Source organism: Populus alba, chromosome 3 (genome assembly GCF_005239225.2).
Source record: "Populus alba chromosome 3, ASM523922v2, whole genome shotgun sequence".
Classification (NCBI taxonomy): domain Eukaryota; kingdom Viridiplantae; phylum Streptophyta; class Magnoliopsida; order Malpighiales; family Salicaceae; genus Populus; species Populus alba.
This window is the reverse complement of record NC_133286.1, coordinates 7,088,058-7,109,579: the sequence shown is the minus strand read 5'-3', so window position 1 is coordinate 7,109,579 and position 21,522 is coordinate 7,088,058. Positions and strand designations below refer to the sequence as shown.

The following is a 21,522-nucleotide window of genomic DNA, read 5'->3' as shown; positions in this document are numbered from 1 at the left end:
TTAAGTGATTGTTTAGAAGTGTAAGTAAAGATTGTGTTTCAACTTGTTTTTTATTTGAAAATATATTAAAAATAATATATATATTTTTTATTTTTAAAATTTATTTTTGATATTAATACATCAAAATAATATAATAATATTAAAATAATAATAATAATTTAAAATAAAAATTTTAAAAATAATCAAATGGTAATTTAATCGCAATGTCAACGAGACTTATAATACAAATTAAGACCTGCAATCTAATTTGATCATATAAATTAATCACTCAGCCCCTTGTATATGGAGCTAAGCCTTGAAAAACCAAATGAAGAGCTATGGCAAAATATATCCAAATCCAACTGAGGTCTTTTAAACACTTAATAACAATATGATATTTGAATAGCAAACAAAATTATATATAAAAATAAAGAATTTTGAAAAAGTGAAAACTTTAACTTCATGTTTAAAAACAAATCATATATTAAATTTAATTTAATTTTACACTTGATTTGAATTAAATTGATGGTGTTATGATTTTTAAATTTAAAATAAAATACTAAATAACATAATTGAATTCAATTATATTATTTGAAATATTTGTGAAAATAATATAATTTTAACTACTTTGCCCTTAAATCATACTTTTTGTTACAAGACCGTTACATTTACTATTTTTAATTAATATATTTGTAATACATTTACCATTTTTATGTTAATTTTAACAATGTTAATAACTCAATAAAAACTATAGAATTCTTATTTCTGATAATTCAAAAGATATCACCATTTAAAATAAGTTTTTGACAATAACAGAGGAGATGATAATGGATGGAACTAAAGCGCTATAAAAACAACATTAAACTAATAATTCTGCATAAAAAAGCAGTATTACAATTTGTAGTTATCATTGGATTTGCTGTTACTGTCAATCTAGGACGTGGCACAATAAAACAGACCTAATGGTTCTTATGAAGAGCATAGTAAAGTTTCAATAGAAAGGAATCGACTTAGGGATTCGTTGGCTGGAGGTGAGAAAAAAAATGAATGGTCTTAGAGACCAGCAAGCTCTCGAAGATGGGGAAGTGAAAATGAAGCTGCTAAAGAACTGAGACCGCAGGAAAATCCATGGCTCAATGAGAGTACCTCCGATTTTATGTTTTCCAATTTAGAAAATGCATATGCATAACATTACAGTTCTTTAGTCAGTAGCGAGCCACTCCCTGAGCCCGTTTGGCATTGCGGCCAAACCGGTTTTTTACCAAAATTTATTTATTTTTTTTTTGTTAAAATTGAGTGCGGTTTGTACTTTTTGGATCGTTTTGATGTGCTGATGTCAAAAATGATTTTTAAAAAATGAAAAAACATTATTGACATGCTTTTCGGCACGAAAAGCTATTTGAAAAGCAACCGCTATCACACTCCCAAACACCTTCCCTGTCTTGTTGTCTGTCTGTCTGTTTGGCTGTCAGTAACAGTTAAGACCCTGTCCTTACAATTGCATAACATTACAAACAGACCGCTAATATAATAAAACAATTCCCAACACACAAAAACGACACCGTTTGATCTCTCCCGAAGGTCTTCCTAAATCCCTTCACTCGCTCACTCTAGATTTTCAACAGTCATCACTAATCATTTCTGTTAATGGCGCTAAAATTATTTCCAACCCCGTTCCCAATCTTTGCACCAACGTCTCCGAACCCATCTCACCGCCCGTCCACCGAGGTCCACTTCTCTCGATGGTTCAACGCCAATGCAGACAAATTCAACCAACGCTACCGCTCCCAACAAGAAATCGAAGAAGATATCAGCCGCCGTCGCCGCTTTACTTCCGCCAACAACATCGTCGCTAATTACGACCCGAAAAACGCCACTGAAGTAGATATCTCTTTTTTCAAATCCACTGGCACACCTTCCTCTCCTTCCTCACCTTCTATCCCGGGTAAGAAATCTAAATACTCCAAACCCTTGAAAAAAACCCACCCAGCTTTTCTTCCCAAAATTACCAGAGTGCCCCTACCGCGAAACAACGCCAAACCCCCCATTGACAGGAAAGCGGACATCAAGCTAAGCGAAGACGGCGTCTCCTATGTAATAGACGGCGCACCGTTCGAGTTCAAGTACAGCTACACGGAGACGCCGAAGGTGAAGCCGTTGAAACTACGGGAGGCGCCGTATGCGCCGTTTGGGCCCATCACGATGCCAAGGCCTTGGACTGGGCGTGCCCCGTTGCCTCCCAGCAAAAAGAAGCTGAGAGAGTTTGATTCATTTGTTTTGCCCCCTCCGGATAAGAAGGGAGTCAAGCCGGTTCAAGCACCGGGTCCCTTTTTGCCCGGGGCGGGCCCTAGGTACGCAAAGACTAGAGAGGAGATATTAGGTGATCCTTTGACACAAGAGGAGATTCAAGAGTTGGTTGATGGATGCTTGAAAGCAAAGCGACAATTGAATATGGGTATGTTTCTGTGTACTTTTGGTGCCCAGGATGAACCATGAGGAATTCTTTATTCTTTTGTTTGTTTGTTTGGTGTGGGCAGGGAGAGATGGTTTGACGCATAACATGTTGGATAATATACACGCGCATTGGAAGCGGAGGAGAGTGTGTAAAATCAAATGCAAAGGAGTATGTACTGTGGATATGGACAATGTGTGTCAGCAATTAGAGGTGTGGCTCTTCTTCTTTACGTTTAATTTAGTGTTTGATTCAATTGTTTGTTTTGGGATTATATATGTCTTGTAAAATGGACAGGAAAGGACTGGAGGGAAGATCATTTACAGAAAGGGAGGGGTGTTGTATCTTTTCCGAGGAAGAAACTACAACTATCGATTTCGACCCCGCTTTCCTCTTATGTTGTGGAAACCTGTTACGCCTGTTTATCCAAGGTTGATTCAACGAGCTCCGGAGGGTCTAACATTGCAAGAAGCATCTGGGATGCGCAATAAAGGGCGGAAACTGATACCAATTTGTAAACTAGGTAGCATGCTCAGTGGTCATAGCTATTCTTTTAATTTGATTTATCGTTTAGAGGATGAGAAGATAAATAAAATTGAGCTTCCATGAACATATTGATGACATTACATTGTTTTGTATGGGGTGCAGGGAAAAATGGTGTGTACCGTGATTTAGTGAGAAATGTCAGAGAGGCGTTTGAAGAGTGTGAATTGGTCCGAATAAATTGTCAAGGGATGAATGGAAGTGATTTTAGGAAAATTGGAGCCAAACTCAGGGTCTGTTGAGTAATTATGTTCGGTTGCTTTTTTTTTCCCTTGTTTCTTCAAATTCATTTCTAAAAACTTATGACAGATTACCTTGATTCTTCAAATCACAGGACCTTGTCCCATGTGTGCTGATCTCATTTGAATGCGAGCACATCCTCATGTGGAGGGGAAGAGATTGGAAGTCCTCCTTCACAAAACCAGTAAATGATGGTGATGAAACTAAGAATTCTAGTATTGACGGTGCAACTTCTGCCACACCACTTTTGGAGGGCCTACAAAATGATACTTTCTCAGTAAAGGATGCCAGCACACTGAATTTAAAAACGTCCAGGATGGATGCTGAAGATCAAGGAGAGGATCTATCCCAAAAGGACATAGATAAGACATTTGCAGCTAAGATTTTTATTTCAACCTCAACAGAAATCTATGAAAGTAAAACCACACCAGATAATGATGACAGTTCTGCTGTTACCGAGTCTGAAGCCATGAGAATCACAAGTGGCAGTGAAGTAATAGTGGATGATAGAGGGTATATTGATGAAATGCTAATTACCACGTCGGTGGAATCTGATACCACACTGGAAAGAATTGGGAACATGGAAAAGCTCCAAAATGTTTCAGAAGGTTCCCAAGATGTTAGTGAACTGGCAAAATTGAATGAATCTTATACGCAGGGAGTTTTAGAATTGTTGAAACAAGCTGTTGAGATTGGGAGTGCAGTTGTCCTAGTTGATGCAAATTTGGATGCTGATGCGGTTTACCAAAAGGCAGCTGCCTTTGCACAGTCTGCTCCTCCTGGTCCTGTTTTTAGGCGCCAACCCAGGAACACATTGGTTCAAAAGAGCGAGATGCAAGAAAACGGGGAATTGGAAGTTAAACAAGTCACAAGCTTCTCCAAGATGGGAGGAGGTAGCGAGAGGAAGAGTTCTAAGGTTAGAAGAAAATATTTCAATGAACAATATGTAGATTCTGTACCACAAGGAAGCCTAGGAGTGGATGAACTTGCTAAACTGTTGGCATGATTTCTAGCAAAACTTTATAAATCCTTGTAGCTATAATTGGCTTACTTGCTAATGCATAGTCATATATATTCATATATATATACACAACCACGCATAATCTACCTCGATGTTTGATGAGATTGAAACTAGTATTTGATGCGATATTAGATTTTGAAATAGAGCAAAATTTCACAAATAATTTATTTTGATGGCGGTTTTACTTACCCTCCTGTCCTTTGAAAAGTTTCATCAGCCATCCTCATTTGAATGGTTTGTCCCACAACGGATTTGCATATATATTCCAATACATATGGTGCATTGTTTTTCCCTTTTTATATCCTTTGGTAGGAGTTTGTTGACTTGGGGATTGGCTTGTTATTGATCATTGATCAAGATCAATTGGCAAATCCTATCACATGTTATTACCTTAAGTTGAATATTGGTTTCATTTTGATACTGGTAACTACTTTTTTTCCTTGACAAATAAGAGGGGTTTAAGTAGGCTAGTGTCAATAGGCAAAACTTGAGTAGGGAACGAAAGCAACAGATAATTGGTAATTTAGCAGTATAGAAACACCGTTATTTCTGAAGTTGAGTTCCATTTGAGAAGATTGATAATTATTGCCCCACTTTTGACTAATGGTTTTGACAATGTGCAATCAAATTTGAAATAGAGGCGGCAAAATGCAAGGTTTTCTAAGTGGAACTGCCTTCAAAATGTGAAATTATTAATAGTATATATACATGGACACTGAACATTCCTTATAGAACAATATCATTAATAAACACCAAGTTTTCCTCATTTCAGCAGATCTTACAATCTATACTTGTAATGAGCCCGACCCGTTTCCCACTGTCCTCCTCCAGAACCAGTGATTTTGCCAGTGAAGAAACACCTCCTCAATTGTTACTTGCTTTGTTTCTGGAAGCAAGAAGTAGATGAAGGCACTCATGATGAAAACCGAACAACCAAACAGAAAGACAATTCCAAATTTAAGGTGGAAGAGTGAGCAAGGAATAACTGTGCAATCAAAGCTGGGAAGATGATGTTGACGCAGATAGCAAAACTCCAGCCAGCAGACCTCATTTCCAAAGAGAAGAGTTGACTTGAAACCAGCCATCCTAGAGTATCCCCAAGACCTTCCATAAGCCACTCGAAATAAACAAATGACAATCACAAGAAAGAAGCCAAAGTCTATGGGGATCATAGTTATTAAACCTGGACCGGCTCGACGGGTCGGTCCAGGACTCATTTGACCCGGGAACTATGATGCGAACCTCGTGATCACGTGGTTACGCAACCAACAATCAAGATTGAAATCTGATCCCGGAAAGTAGAAAGAGGTCTGATAAGAGTGTGACACAATGGAAACCTGCCCCAAGGCACCAATACTATTGGAATGAGTAGAATGACACCACGAAGTCAGTTAATCTTCGATAAGTCAGATTCAGTTCGTTCAAGAACTGAAGAATGCAAGAATCACTCTCACGCATTAAAACTGAAAAATTCAGAATAATATTCATCAAAGCTGCCGAAATTTTGGCCTACATGAGTTTACATAGTTCTTCAAAAGTTAACCCTAATGGACCCCTTATGTGGACTTATATGAGGTCCACTCAAAACTGGCCCAAAACCCTAAACTGAAAAGCCCATAACTTAATACAAACAAGCTTTGGATCCTAGCTTAAAATAAAGTATTAATTAAGCCCAAACAAGCCTTGGGCTGTAGCTAACAAAATAAAATAAAGCTCCTAATATTAAATCCATGTTCTGCCATGAGAAGAAAAGAATGAACTAAAATAGTAGAGAACTGATTGAAAGCTTATTTATAGCCTTCTATGTAGCCCCTTAATCCTAGAAACAAAAGGAAAAGGTTTCCAACTTGTAGTAGGATTCTTTTGTTTCCTTTGTTGTCCTCATCTTATGGCCCAAATAAGGTTGTATTGGACCCCTCTTGCACATGGATAAGATGTACTAGGATCTCCTCTTGATACTCCAATGGACCTTCCAATTCTGATTTGGTGGAAACCTTCAAAACCAATGCATTCAATGCGTCTTTCAATGTCTTTGTCTTGGACCGAGTCATTGGTCCATTTGGAACATGTAATTGGTCATTGCTGGTGTTTCTGGGCTGGTCCGCATCATCCCCTCTCTCCTCGAAAGGATTCGACCTCGAATTAAAATCTGTGTCAAACAACGTAAGATCACCAACATTAAAGGTAGCACTAACACTATACTCACCTGGACAATCATTATCATACAATTACTTCACATATTCAAAACCTAACAATCTAGTATTCATGGTGTGTAAAAGAACATACTTGCGCGACAGTGCATCAGCTACGATGTTCTCTTTCCCGTGCTTATACTTGATTACGTAAGGAAAAGTTTTAATGAATTCAACCCATTTTGCATGCCTCCAATTCAACTTACCTTATCCTTTTAGATGTTTCAAGGACTCGTGATCCGAATTGACTACGAACTCTTTTGGCCACAAGTAATGCTGTCATGTCTCAAGTGCTCTTACCAAAGCATAGAGTTCTTTGTTGTAAGTAGGATAGTTCAAGGTCGCTCCACTTAACTTCTCACTGAAATACACAATAGGTCTCCGATCCTACATCAAAACAGCTCCTATTCCTATTCCAAACGCATCACATTCTATTTTAAATGCTTTCGTAAAGTCAGGTAAAGCCAAAACAGGTGCAGAATATAATTTGTCTTTCAAAAGAACAAAAGCCAACTCTTGTTCCTCCCCCCATCTAAACCCAACTGACTTTTTAACAACTTCATTCAAAGGCGCAGCTATTGTGCTGAAATCTTTCACAAAACACCTGTAAAAACTAGCTAGCCCATGAAAACTCCTTACCTCACTTACCGATTTGGGTGTAGGCCAATCCCGGATGGCCTTAACTTTCTCTTCATCCATCTCAATACCCTGTGCAGTTACAACATAGCCAAGAAACACAATTTTCTACATGCAAAAGGCACACTTTTTAAGATTAGCATACAATTTCTCACTACACAACACACTAAGTACATTACGCAAATGATCAAGATGCTCAGTTAAGTTCTTGCTATATATCAAAATGTCATCAAAATACACAACTACAAACTTACCTATGAATGCACGCAACACATGATTCATTAAACGCATAAACGTACTAGGTGCATTTGTAAGTCCAAACGGCATTACTAACCATTCATACAAACCATGCTTAGTCTTAAATGTTGTTTTCCACTCATCACCCTCTTTCATCCTAATTTGATGGTACTCGCTTTTCAAGTCAATTTTAGAGAAAATACAGGATCCATATAACTCATCTAACATGTCATCAAGCCTAGGAATGGGATGTCTATAATTTACCGTTATGTTGTTGATGGCTCGGCAATTAACACACATCCTCCATGTTCCATCCTTCTTTGGCACAAGTAGCACGGGTACAACACACGGGCTTATACTCTCACGAATGTAGCCCTTTTCCATCAGCTCATCAACTTGCCTTTGAAGCTCCTTTGTTTCCTCAGGATTGCTTCTATAAGCTGGTCGGTTAGGAATTGAAGCTCCGGGTACGAAATCAATCTGATGCTCTATCCCCCTCAATGGTGGTAATCCGCTAGAAGTATCGTCAAGAAACATATCATCAAACTTCTGCAACAAAGAAATAGCAACACTAGGCACAATATGATCAAGATCATTAATATTAAAGTAAGCATCTTTGTACACAAGTAAAATCATTGGCTTGTTTGTGAAAAATGCAGATCTGACCTCACCCTCTCTAGCATAAAAATTGGGTTGTTTCTTTAGTTTTTCCACACAATCCTCATCACACTTACTGACTTTCTTCACTCCTCTTGTCTTACATCCACTCTCGGCCAGATTTGGGTGTTTTTGAGTTGTGGTCGAATATTTTCTTATGTTTGGATGGGTGGCCGAATGGGTTGTGATGGTTTGAGTTCTAGCTGAATCTGATGTTCTTCTCTCCCCTTGTTCCTCACCTTGATTTTCTCTCCCCATCGCCTCATACTCACTTTTTAGCTTTATTTGATCATCATACACCTGTTTGGGTGTAAGAGGTACAAGAGTGATGGTTTTACCATCTTTTACAATGGTATACCTATTTTTAACCCCATCATGAATTGCCTTCCTATCATATTGTCATGGTCTCCCCAACAAGATGTGACTTGCTTGCATTGGTACCACGTCGCACAGAACTTCATCAACATATTTCCCAATCGAAAATGGAACCACAACCTGTTTAGTCACTTTTACTTCACCACTATCATTCAACCATTGCAATCTATATGGTTTAGCATGCTTAGCAGTATATAAATTTAGTTTACTAACAAGCGTGGCACTACAAACATTAACACAGCTTCCATTATCTATAATTAAACCACACACCTTGCTTTGTACATAACAACGCGTATGGAAGATGTTCTCCCTTTGTTCATTAGTATCATCTTCCTTGACCTGAACCTGAAGTGTTCGCCTTATAACCAAGGACTCCTCAACCGGTAATGCTAACTCATCCCCATCACTATCCTCCAATGGTGGCATGCCTTCACAATCAGAACTGTCACTTTCAGATTCCACATCACCATTATCTCTAATCATCATGATTCTCTTGTTTGGACACTCTGAAGCATAATGTCCATGTCCCTAACACCTGAAACATTTAACATCACGAGTACGTTTAGGTTGAGTTTCAGATTTACCTTTGGCATCAGTAGGGACATCAACTTTAGCCTTTGGTGGTTCAGTTCTAGAAGGACCAAAGGATCTTGGCCGGACAGTACCCTCTCTCTTTAGATTCGGCTTCCAAGATGATGACGAACCCGAATTAAACGCTGGCCGAGCATGCCCCTTCTTAAGTTGTCTCTCCACCTTCATCGCCATGTGAACCATATCCTCTAGCTCCACATAGTGTTGTAGCTCAACCACATTAGCAATGTCCCAATTCAACCCATTAAGAAATCTAGCCATAATGGCTTCTCTATCCTCAACAACATTAGCCCGAATCATTGTTATCTCCATCTCTTTGTGATATTCATCTACTGTCTTATAACTTTGATTCAGACCTTGGAGCTTTAGATATAAGTCTTTGTAATAGTGGTTTTGCACAAATCGTCTCCTCATTAAGACTTGCATCTCCCCCTAAGTCTGAACGGGTCGCTTCCCATTCCTTCTCCTACTGATCACAATCTGATCCCACCAAATCAACGCATACTCCGTAGTCACGTGGTCACGCAACCCACAATCAAGATTGAGATCTGATCCCGAAAAGTCGAAAGAGGTCTGATAAGAGTGTGACACAATGGAAACCTGCCCCAAGGCACCAACACTATTGGAATGAGTAGAATGATGCCACGAAGCCAGTTAATCTTCGATAAGTCAGATTGAGTTCGTAATAACATGACTTACCATAATAACATTGTGGTAGTTAATAGAACCTTACATGTTGTGATTGATCAACTCAATCAAATTCAAAATGAGTTAAGACATAATTTATCCCTCATATAGACACCTAAAGAGCAAGTGCTAGGTATCTTCCAATTACAAACACTTCAATATGAATGTATGAGAGTTCTCAACCATATTCTAGATATCACATGCCTATGCAACAAACATAACCATAAACCTAGCTACATTAAAGCATGATCACATATAAGGTGTCATCTACTTCATAATTATTTACATAATGTTAGGCCAATTACATGGCTTAATATGTGTTTAGGCTATATAAGGTCTCATAGGTTTCTCCTTTTCACAAGCACTTTGATAGAAAAAAACTAGAGGAAACACTAGTTGACTATGCCTAAATTGTTCAAGACCTAAAAGATTCATTAAAAGCTATGAACTTTGCTTTATGACTCTCAAAACCAGGTATAATACAACTATAACAAAGTACGAGTGAATCAAGTTAACTATAGAAAGAATGTAATGAAATACTAGAAAAAGGTTTGTTAAAACCATACATATTAATATCTACACCTTTATAAATGATGTTGCTTGATAAGAAAAGATGATGGGCAAATAAGTAAAAATGAAGCCATTAAGTAAAAGTCACACATTAAGCTACTTGAATGAGGTCGTGGTAGCTTATTTAATGATTGTCTCATATTTGACAAAGAGTTTGAGTAAGGTCATCGATAACTAATTTTGATTGTAAAACTCAATGGGAGAAGATCATTCATGACTGCTATATTAAAAAATCTTAAAGAGGCTAATAAACCTTGTAGCAAAGTAACAAAGACTACTAAAGTGATTGATTAGAGAAAACATAAAAACTCTCTTGACATAACAAAAGCTAAAGAAATTTTTAACTAGTTAATGCATAGAGGAAAATCAAGCTCTTTGAATATCATATAATACCCAATGTTGCACGTGGACGCGCGACATTAGGGGATCATTTGTAGTCACTACCTAGTTGTTTGGTTCAAGGTCGCTAAGAAACCTAGGTGTACTAGTCTTGTCAAAGATTCAAGAGTAAGTGACTGATTGTGACTAGGAAATGTATTGACACCTCAAACCCGCCCTACCTAAGGTAAGTTGCTTTGTGGTTTAAAGGTGGTTTAGAGGTGTTGATGATTTTCTGGTTGGTGGTCTATCTATAGTTTAAGATTGAGATTTACTCATATGAATAAACCTAGTGTTTAAGAATTTATTATAGACTCGTGTACCCAAATAAATTCTTCATAATTTATGTATTACAATGAAAAATACTCTCAATTAAATTTAATGAATATTTAGAATAACACTAAGAATTTTCTAGTCAACTTTAATATTTCAAATATCAGCCTCACTTGTAGGTCTAATGTTCTATACCAAGATTTTTAACCATTAATTCTTATGAATTAAAAAAATGATGGTTTATTGAAATATTGGTCAAATTCTCATGAATTTAATAAGTTGGTTAGTAAATCCTAAAATACATGCAAATATATTTTTTGAATTTTCATATGAAAATACCACGCAATATGATTTTATTTTTATTTTTGAGACACTTGGCTATATGTGAACTAGCTTACTAGCGTTGAATGGTGGGTTTTGGTTTAATGGTCGTGGAGAGAGCTTTGGCTGTTGAAAAAGAGCATGGATGGTGGCTATGATAAAAGAGAGTTGTCATGGATGTTGGCTGCATTAAAGGAGAGGAAGTAGCTGGTGCCTGGTGTTTTTTGTCTGCTGTCATTTCTTACATTGAAGATGATGGGTTTGTGGATGGACTTGGAAGGAGATGATGGGTCATGATTTGTTGTTTGTTAGGCTTGCTATATGATGGGTCATGACTTATGGATGAGAGGAAGGTGTGGATTTCCTAGGTTGTTTGATGGTATTGTTAAAGGAGGCTGTCGATTGGAGATTGAAGGCTGCTAGTAATAGTGGGTTGTTTGTTGATTTTCTAGTGTTGGTTGGTAGACAAGAGAAACATCGGGGAGAGTGATAAGTTTATTTATTGTCATTCATGTTTTTTTTAATTATATTATTAAATTAATTAATTTTATTAAAATCAATCAAGTTAATACCTTGAGTCTTGGATTTATTTTTCTATTTCTTTTAAAAAAACATTCCCACGCAAATGCAAGCCACCAATCTAGGTAGCCATTTAACTTGTGATTTGCCCCCAACTTGTGTTTTATAGTGTTTAGTAAACACTCAAATCTCATTTTAGAAGTGGCATGACCCATTAAGACTGAGATTGAACCTCAATTATTGAAAAATAACAAATCCATGCTTTTTGTTCCATTTGATTCAAGTTTTCAACTACATTTCAATTAATTATTGTAATTTATTTTTAATTAAAATAAGACCTTAATGTTATTTTCTATATTTATTATATATTAATAATGACATCCTCCTTCTCTAATTTAATTATGAAATTTGTACATGTCATTTTATTTTGAATAATAATTTTAACCAAATACATATTTTCATCCAACTTTTTTATGTAAAAATATTTTTTTTAAAATCTATTTTTTAAACCACAATTGCAAAAAAACTAACACAATATCAAACAAATCCTAAGTAGCAAACTAATTTGGACAAACAATTCCAAAGAGCAAATCCAAAGAAAAACACAAAGTACTCACAAATACAAGCGAAAGTGGCTATGAAGAATCTACTCTTGCACAATAATCACATGTACAAGGAATTTTTAAAAAATAATAATAAGAAACACAATAGTTTTTAAACTCAGCCCAAAATAATGACCAAGTCATATGTCAATTCGGTTGACCAGGGTTGAAAGCTTTTGGCCTTGGTTTTCTACTAAAGAAAACCAACCACTGACCCATAATTCATGGTGTAATGGCATTCACTCAAACACAAAAGCTAAAAAAAAAAAATCATGCCACCAACCACTTAAGAAGCAAATGACCCACATCTCATCTCTTTGTCACACTCAATTGCTATCTCTCTTTCAAATGCAAGTTACATACATGAAATTAGCTTTTGGCCTTGGTTCTACAAGTTATCTTAATGTAATGAGGTTTTCTAATCCAAGCCACATTATCACTCATCTCTTTCCCATACTACCTCGACTTGTTTCCAAAAATCACATAAACAACTTCCAAGCACCAAAAAATGCCCTTTCTTCATCTTCTCTCTCTTGCCATAACTTTTGCAAGTGTATCTTCTAGTTACCTACAAAACAATCTTCCTTTTGCTTCTCTTCTTCTCATCAGCTGCTCTTGATTTCATTCTTGCCTTTCTAATTTGCTTGATCTAATGGTCTATCACCACCCATGAATATAATGACTTGTTACAATATTGCGGTCGTACAAATTATTTATCATAGCTTAAATAAACAAGATAGTATAGAGCAAGTAAAGGGTTGATCCCATGAAGAAGGTTTTGAAGTTATCTATGATATGCTATAGTAAACAGAAAGAAACAATCAATGCTAAATTAAAAAAAAAAAAAAAACTGAAATTTACGAAGAACACAAACCTTGATTGCAAGTAAACGTGTAGAACTGGTTATAGAAATGAAATGTCAATTTAAACTATGAATATTTATCCTTCTTTATGTTGATTAGTTAACAGATCTGTTGTATAATTAATCCTACCCATTAAACAACCACAGTGTCCACACTAGTAATTTAATTTAATGGCAGCCTCAAGAACTAGGTAAATTGCCAGTATTCTTGGGTTTCGAGAGGGGGAGCTTCCTATGAAATATTTGGGAGTGCCTCTTATCTCGTCCAGACTAAAGGTTGTTAATTGTAAGGGCCTCGTGGATCGAATTACCGCTAAAGTACGACATTGGACCTGCAGAACACTCTCTTTCGCAGGGCGAGTACAACTGATTAACTCAGTCTTATTCTCCATCCAGGTCTATTGGGCATCTCTATTCCTATTACCCGGGGAAGTAGTGAAAAATGTTGAGCAAATTATGAGATCCTTTTTTTGGTCAGGTTCAGATATGAGCACTACTACGGCTAAAGTGGCTTGGGATCAGGTATGTCTTCCAAAAAAGGAGGGGGGGCGAGGCATAAAAAGGATAGCAGAATGGAACAAGATTGCCTTGTTGAAACATATTTGGAACTTGTGCAATGACTCAGATGGCTCAATCTGGTCTACTTGGATCAGATCCAATCTCTTGTGAGGTAGGAATTTCTAGACAATCAAGGCACCAGGAAGCTGCTCTTGGGCTTGGGGAAAGATTCTAAAGCTCAGATCCTTAACATGGCCGAAGATGAAGCACATCATCGAAGATGGAATGACAACCTCTCTATGGTTTGACAATTGGCATCCTCACAGCCCGCTCGCTGATACTTACGGTGAAAGATTCATCTATGATTCAGGTATGGAACACAACGCGAGAGTGAACATGCTGATTAATAACATAGAATGGAGAATTCTTATCACTCATGCTATTGGCTGGCACCCCATTATAGAAGTTATTCCTTCCAAATCTACTCCTAAGGGGCAAAAGGATGAGATTGTTTGGTTGGATTCGCCAAATCAGAGTTTCTCGGTCAAAGTAGCTTGGGAACAACTAAGAATTCATCATCAAATGGTTGATTGGCATGACATCGTGTGGTTCAAGAATTGATATGGTTCAGCCCCGTGATACAACCCAAGTAAGGTCAGATTTGGATTTTGGCATAAAAAGCGCACTAGTCCAGGTTTACGGCAACAGTCATAATTCTCAATCCGACCGTTGGATCGGGCTAATATTTTATGTGGACTCTCCAGACATATCTTACTACCTTGGGTTAAAATTGCAGGTCAACCGGAGTTCGGGAAGGCACCCCAATACTGGTCAACAGAGGTTGTACGGATTTTGTTATTTACTTCCATTTGACTTGTGGACTTCCTATTTGATTAGGATTCTTTTCCTCCAAGGATGTGGGAGCTGGTTTTGGGAATTTCCTAGTTCCACAAGGATCTTTAATGAGTTGCAATATAATCTCCTAGTGTGGCAAGGATTCATTAATGTTTCAGAATCCTTTTCTTATAAGGATTCCTTATTCATCCTAGCTACACAAGGAAAGAAGGGCTGGTGGTATTTACTGACAAGTTACTTATTTTTATTATTTTCTTTCATGTTTGGGCTTAATTAATAGTTTGTTTTCAGCTAGGATCCAAGGCTTGTTTGGATCATGTTATGGGCTTTTTAGTTTAAGGTTTTGGGCCAGTTTTGAGTGGACCTCATATAAGTCCACATAAGAGGTCCATTAGGGTTAATTTTTCAAGAACTATTTAAACTCATGTAAGCCACAATTTCGGCAGCTTTGATGATTATTATTCTGAATTTTTCAGTTTTAACGTGTGAGAGTGATTCTTGCATTCTTCAGTTCTTGAACGAACTGAATCTGACTTATCGAAGATTAACTGGCTTCGTGGCGTCATTCTACTCATTCCAATAGTGTTGGTGCCTTGGGGCAGGTTTCCATTGTGTCGCACTCATATCAGACCTATTTCGGCTTTCCGGGATCAGATCTCAATCTAGATTGTGGGTTGCGTGACCACGTGATCACGAGGTTCGCATCAAGAATGTTGTCCCAAGACATGCATTTCTTCTTTGGGTGGTTATCCAACGGAAACTCTCAATGCAGGATAGACTTCATCGGTTTGGTATTCATGGTCCCAATAGGTGCTCACTCTGTCTCCGCAATAATGAAGATCACAACCACTTGTTCTTTGAATGCTCCTTTGCGAAAGCATTATGGTGGAATGTTTGTGACAGATGCGACATTCCAAGAATGACAAAAAGCTTGGACGAATGGATTCGATTGGCCATTGTCTCTTGGCATGGCAAAAGTTTCATCAACTTTTCTTGTAAACTGGGTTTCGCAGCTACAGTGTATTGTATCTGGCAAGAACGGAACGCAAGGATCTTTGCAGATGTGTCTAAAGCTTCGAATTTGGTTTTTGATCAAATCGAATGTATCATTCGCGATAAGCTTGTTTTGATGAGGAATGTTCAACAAACACATGAAAACATAAGGATCCAAAGACTTTGGAGGGTCAATAACATGGACTCTTAATTTGATGTTTAGCTGGTTGTTTTTGTACCCCTAACATATCTAGTTGGTCTAAGTTTTTGTTTTGTTATGTGGCTAGCCTATAGCTATTTGTTGGTTTTCGTTTCTGTTCACATTGTAAATCTAAGGTATGCCCAATATATTCTTTGTATCATTTTCTTTTAATACATAAGTTAGCTTACCAAAAAAAAAAAAGAACTAGATAAATTGATTAATCTAGACAACATAATTGTCAGCAGTTCATGTTTAATTTGTTTAAATGTTCTCCCTAAGATTAATAACGTTGATCCTCCATAATTATTAAACTCAGTTGTTTCACAAGTTTATATATCACAACTCCAGTTTTGATAGAAAATTTAGTAATAGATTATTCACAATAATAACTTAGAGTCCGTTTTAACAATTAAAATAAACAATCATAGGAAATAAGCATAGGAGAACAAACATATTCATTCATGATATAAATTGAAAAGAAAAGCTAAAATAAATCTCAAATTCTTGAAATCTGAAGGTTTATGTGCTTTTGCAACCAAGAAAAAGAGTTTAACTTGCATGTCTACTAAATAACTAATAAAAAAGGAGGAGGAATGCATGATTTTTTATTTCTTAGAAGAAGGTGCATTTTTTCTTTTTCTTTGGTTAGCCATCCTCTCTTTCCTTTCTCTCTTTCTTTTTATATCCTAGGAAACCCTGATCCTTTTTCTATAAAATAGTCCTTTTTTAAGTAGACAATTTATACTTAAATGTTTCAATAACTATTTTCCTAAAAAAAAAGAGAGAGAAATAGTCTTGCATAAATCTTCAAGCTTTGACTTTTTAACTTAGAGGAGTTAAATTGCTGAAATAAAGACTTGGATGTCGGTTTGGATGCTTTGAGAAGTATTTTGTACTTGTTTCTTTATAAAACCTGTCAGTTGGCAGAATTCATGTGTTATCTTAGAAAAATCATTTATCTCTCATATGAGCTTGTTTTCTTCCGACATTTGGTATGGTGATAGGTCTTCGAGTCAGGAATCCAACTAACACGACCAAAAGATTAATGTCTTCTCTCAAGTGCAGGAGTGTCAAAGTAATAAATAACCTGGCAAGACCGAAGTTGAACCACAAGGAGGTTAATTGTATAAATTATAGACAACAATAATACAACGACAACAACAACAACAACAACAACAACAACAACAATAACAATAACAATAACAATAAAGAAGAAGTTGATGAGAACTTTGAGATGGAAGATTAATGTAAGGATTAAACAATAATAAAAATAAATTTCAAAATTAGAGGATCCACTAATAGTATTTCAAACAAGTATAGTATAAACTCTTGTTACTCAACTGGAAACCACACACAAAGGAAGTTCCAATCGGATGATTTGTCATTAATAGCTCATTATAAATTGTTAACATGATCATATTAATTATCTTATTTACATAACACCAAACTTTTAAATATTGTCAGGAATTCATGATGCTAACTTATGTTAATAACAAATCAAGTTTCTTTCATAGCACAGATGTAGGTAATACCATACGGTTGGGCTATGAGAGTGCCAAACATTTGTTTTACCAAGTGTTATATAACACAAATCTAGATTAACCATTTAACAAGCAATGTATTAAGAATTAGTAAAATAAAAAGATAAGACATGTTAATATTAAACATTAAGGTCCATGTTGAGTTTACACTATACTTATTCTTACACCATTAGTGTAACCTTTTCACCTTGACATAATAAACTTAGCTAAACATAATGGAAAAGAGAAACATAAATAAATAAAATAAAAACATAAATAAGATACAAGTTAACTAAGTAAAGGAAAGAAAATGAAAAGCATAAACAAGATATTAATGAAAGCAAAACTTAAGAATTGCAAAAAATATAAAGAAAGAAATAAAGAGCATGATCTTGATCTGAACAAACAAGATGCCTAAATACATGGCAAATGCCTCCTTTTATAGGCCAAAATTTGGAACTATTGATTTGATGACTAATTGTTGAGTGGGTGGTCAACTCTTGACTTGGTGAAATCCTTATCTTCTTGTCTGAATAAAATGTCATTGCTAATATCAGAACTGGAACCTACTGTACCATGAAAGTTATAGGAAATTGTCTTATCTTTCCAGGAAAAAAAATTAAGGTCATTTGAACTTCTAGAACTCGAGATATGTGTTGAACACTGAACAGTGTCTATGCTGCAGGACAGATTCGGACTTCTCCATTATTACTATAATTTGGACTTGAAAACGGCTTTTTTAAATCTTAGACTCCACATGAAAGTTGTAGGCCTATGTCTTACCGAATCTGTCCAAAAAATTGAGGTCATTTAAACATCTAGAACTTGAGATATGACCTAATTACTGAACAGTGTTCTAGTTTGGACTGCACCAACATCTCTTTTCTAAGTTTTTCCCTCTCTTTGTCCTTTAAATTTCAATATTTAAACTCATCAATCAATCCTTTCATTTATGTGATAGGCCTGCATTTAAGACGAATATTTACCATAAATTAAAGGTATCTTATATTATTAGGTATGTTATTATAAAACATGCTTTAGTTATGGAGTTATTGATACTTCAAGTACAAAATGATGATATAAAACCTTGATAAAAATGCACTTTTAAGTACTTATCACCAACCAAATTGATTTTGCATCAAATGGACTTCTGTAGCTCAAGATATTCAATTCGAAATGGCCAAAGGGCAACACTGGCATAATGCGAGAGTTGTCTTTGAAGGCTATGATTTCCATGCTTTTTTTGCTTTCCATATATTTATAAAAAGGTATGGATGTTAGCTTTCTAATACCACTGGAATCACTTTGTTTTGACCTCTAGAGCTCAAGTTTTGCACAAAACATCGACTAAAGGTCAAATTTACAAATTATCTTCAATTTACTTCTTTTTGAATTTTCATCCCAAAGTGCCTTCAAAACATAAATCAAAGAATATTAAGGCATTTTATGTATAAAACACAGAAAAAACACTAGGTAAATGTGGGTAAAACTATCGAATAATATAGTTGCATCAAATATCTCCACACTCAACTCTTACTCTTCCTTAAGAAAGGATAGATAAAATCAAACTTAAACTAAATTGATAAAATAACTATGACCAATCTCTTAATCTCCCATCAATGTCCAAGGGCACAATCATTATAAATAAGAATACTATCAAGAAGGATAAAGAACATGAATTTTCATGAATTTATTTACATGTGAACTTTAAAACTCAATTAATCATTAAGATTTAAATAAAATCTATGTCATGCCAAAGTGATAGGTCCTCTCATTGATATACACTCCAACACTCATGTGTTTAGGGCTTATACATTTAAATCTCTCAAATTTAATCAATGAATATGTTCTATCATAAGCTTGCTCTTCAATCTCATCTTTATTACTAAAATATTACAAGCAGTGCATGAATCAAAAGATCTTACTTTTTTGTTGTAATGGGGCTAAGGTTAAGGTGAGGTAAAACAAAGGAAAAGAAAAGGCTAAAACCAAAGGAAGTAGAGCATTCTAAAAAAAAATTGATTTTTGAAAGAAAATATCCCATTAAAGCACACAAAGTTTCCATCTTTAAGCACCAATACTTAACTTTATTAGATTTCAAACTCCATCAACATAAAATCATAAGAACACAAAGGAACAATTTTCTTATCTATTCTTTTCTTTTCTTTTTCTTTCACCTTTGGCAACTTTGCCCATCTTTTCATTAAGTATCACTTTTTTTCACATAATTTCCAAACATAATCCATGAGATATCAACAAGTATATTCTCTATTAATCCTTGGCTAAGGGAAAAGGAAAACATATAAATAGTTAAGGCTTACACATGGATAAAGCAAAGAAAAGATGAACAAGCTCAAAGGGAACTAAGGATAATATGCTTTAGGTTGGCTTTTTGACTCAAGAGGTTAAAATTTCTAATGCCTTTATCATCTTCATGTACGCATGTAATGTGAATGTAATCTCAACAAGATATAAAGCAAGTTCTAGAGATATATATCATTGAAAGAATGCACAATCAAAGAATACAATGTTGAAAGCATAGAAGCTTGCATTGATATAACACTATAAAGTCAACATGGTATATTTTCAAAGTCAATCCCTAGACTAATTAAACTTTCAAACTTGCATGCACACTCATTCATTCAATTTATATTTTATCTATCTATCTCAACTAATTCTCATACATAATACTCATATTCTCAAGAACCAATGGGAGTTCAAAAGATAAACCTAAGACTTTTTCATTTTTGAAAAACAACAAAGAAAACCAAAATTCTAGAAACAATAAAGAAAATCAAAATTATCTTAATACCCCCACACTTTAAACACAACCTTGTCCTCAATGTTGAAATAAAAGAAAAGGAATATAAGAGAATGACAAAAATAAAGTAAAATGCGAAAAATAAAAGATAAGAGAAAAAAAAAAGCAAATCTAATTTTTTTTTATGATGGGTTGCCTTCCAATAGCGCTTTGTTTTATATCATTGGCTCAACACATCGCATGTTTATGCTTCATAAATTGGTTCAGCTAACTCCTTATAAGCGGTGAGTTCTATCATCCAACCTTCATAGAAAGGTTTAAAGCGATGCCCATTGACCTTGAGCACATTATTTGTTTCTAAACTTGTAATTTCAATTGCACCATAAGAAAATAAAAAAAAAACATTAGAAACAACAAAGGGTGTTGACACAAATTGACACAATCAAAAGATTGATGTCTTACCCCAAGTGCAAGAGTGTCGAAACTATAAATAACCCGGCAAGACTAAGGTCAAACCACAATGAGGTGAACTATATAAAATTATAAATAACAAATAAAAAGAAGTTGAAGAGAACTTTAGAGATGTGATATTGATGTGAGTATTAATCAAAGATAAAAGCAATTGTAAAGGTTAGAGGATCCACTAATAGTATTAGAAATAAGTATAGTATAAACTCTTTTAATTAATCAACTGGAAACCACACACAAAGGAGGTTTTAATCGGATGATTTATCGTTAATAGTTCATTATAAATTTTTAACATGATCATTTAATTATCTTATTTTAATAACACCATACTTTTAAATATTGTCAGGAATTCATGATGTTAAATTATGTTAACAACAAATCAAGTTTCCATATAGTAGGCTATGAAAGTGTCAAGAATTTGTTATACCAAGGGTTGTACAACACAAATCTAGATTAATCACTATACAAGTAAGGTATTAAGAATTAGTAAGATAAAAGATAAGACATGTTAATAACAAACTTTCTTGGATATAAACATTGAAGTTCATGTTGAGTTTATATTATACCTATTCTAACACCATTAGTGAAACTTTTTCACCTTGACATAATAAACATAGCTAAACATTATGAAGAAGAGAAACATAAATAAACTAGATAAGAACATAGTTATGATGATAAAAATAAACAAGAGATTAATGAAAGCAAAACTTAAACATTACAAAAAAAAAAAAAAGTAAGAATATGATCTTGATCTGAAAACTAAGATGTCTAAATGTATGGCAAATGCCTCCTTTTATAGGTTGAAATTCAAAACTATTGATTTGATGACTATTGAGTGGGTGGCCACCTTTTGACTTGGTGACAACCTTTTTCTTCTTATCTGAACAAAACCTCATTGCTAACGTCAGAATTTGAATAGATAGTCTTCATGAAAGTTTTGGGCATTTGTCTCAACTTTCCAACAAACAAGAATGAGCTCATTTGGACTTCTAAAACTTGAGTTATGGGTTGAACATTGAACAGTGTATGGGCTGCAGAACAGATTTTGACTTCTTTTTGGTTGCTATAATTGGAACTTGAAAACGAACCT

At 35.2% G+C, this 21,522-nt stretch overlaps 1 protein-coding gene across 1 annotated transcript; it reads left to right on the top strand.

Moving 5' to 3' along the window:
- Positions 1–1,527: 1,527 nt before the first annotated feature.
- On the top strand, positions 1,528–4,337 carry LOC118031050 (CRS2-associated factor 1, chloroplastic). The gene is made up of 5 exons (XM_035035350.2): positions 1,528–2,434; positions 2,517–2,644; positions 2,729–2,954; positions 3,080–3,207; positions 3,309–4,337. The coding sequence occupies exons 1-5, from the start codon at positions 1,627–1,629 to the stop codon at positions 4,218–4,220; spliced, it is 2,202 nt and encodes a 733-aa protein (XP_034891241.1). The 5' UTR covers positions 1,528–1,626; the 3' UTR covers positions 4,221–4,337.
- The last annotated feature ends 17,185 nt before the right edge of the window (positions 4,338–21,522 follow it).

What these genes read in the sequence shown, in the direction of transcription:
- LOC118031050 (XM_035035350.2), top strand. Translation starts at nt 1,627, where the DNA reads ATGGCGCTAAAATTATTTCCAACCCCGTTCCCAATCTTTGCACCAACG. An exon ending in ATGTGTGTCAGCAATTAGAG is followed by an intron (nt 2,645 to 2,728) that starts GTGTGGCTCTTC and finishes TAAAATGGACAG; the next exon opens with GAAAGGACTGGAGGGAAGAT. An exon ending in AAATTGGAGCCAAACTCAGG is followed by an intron (nt 3,208 to 3,308) that starts GTCTGTTGAGTA and finishes TTCAAATCACAG; the next exon opens with GACCTTGTCCCATGTGTGCT.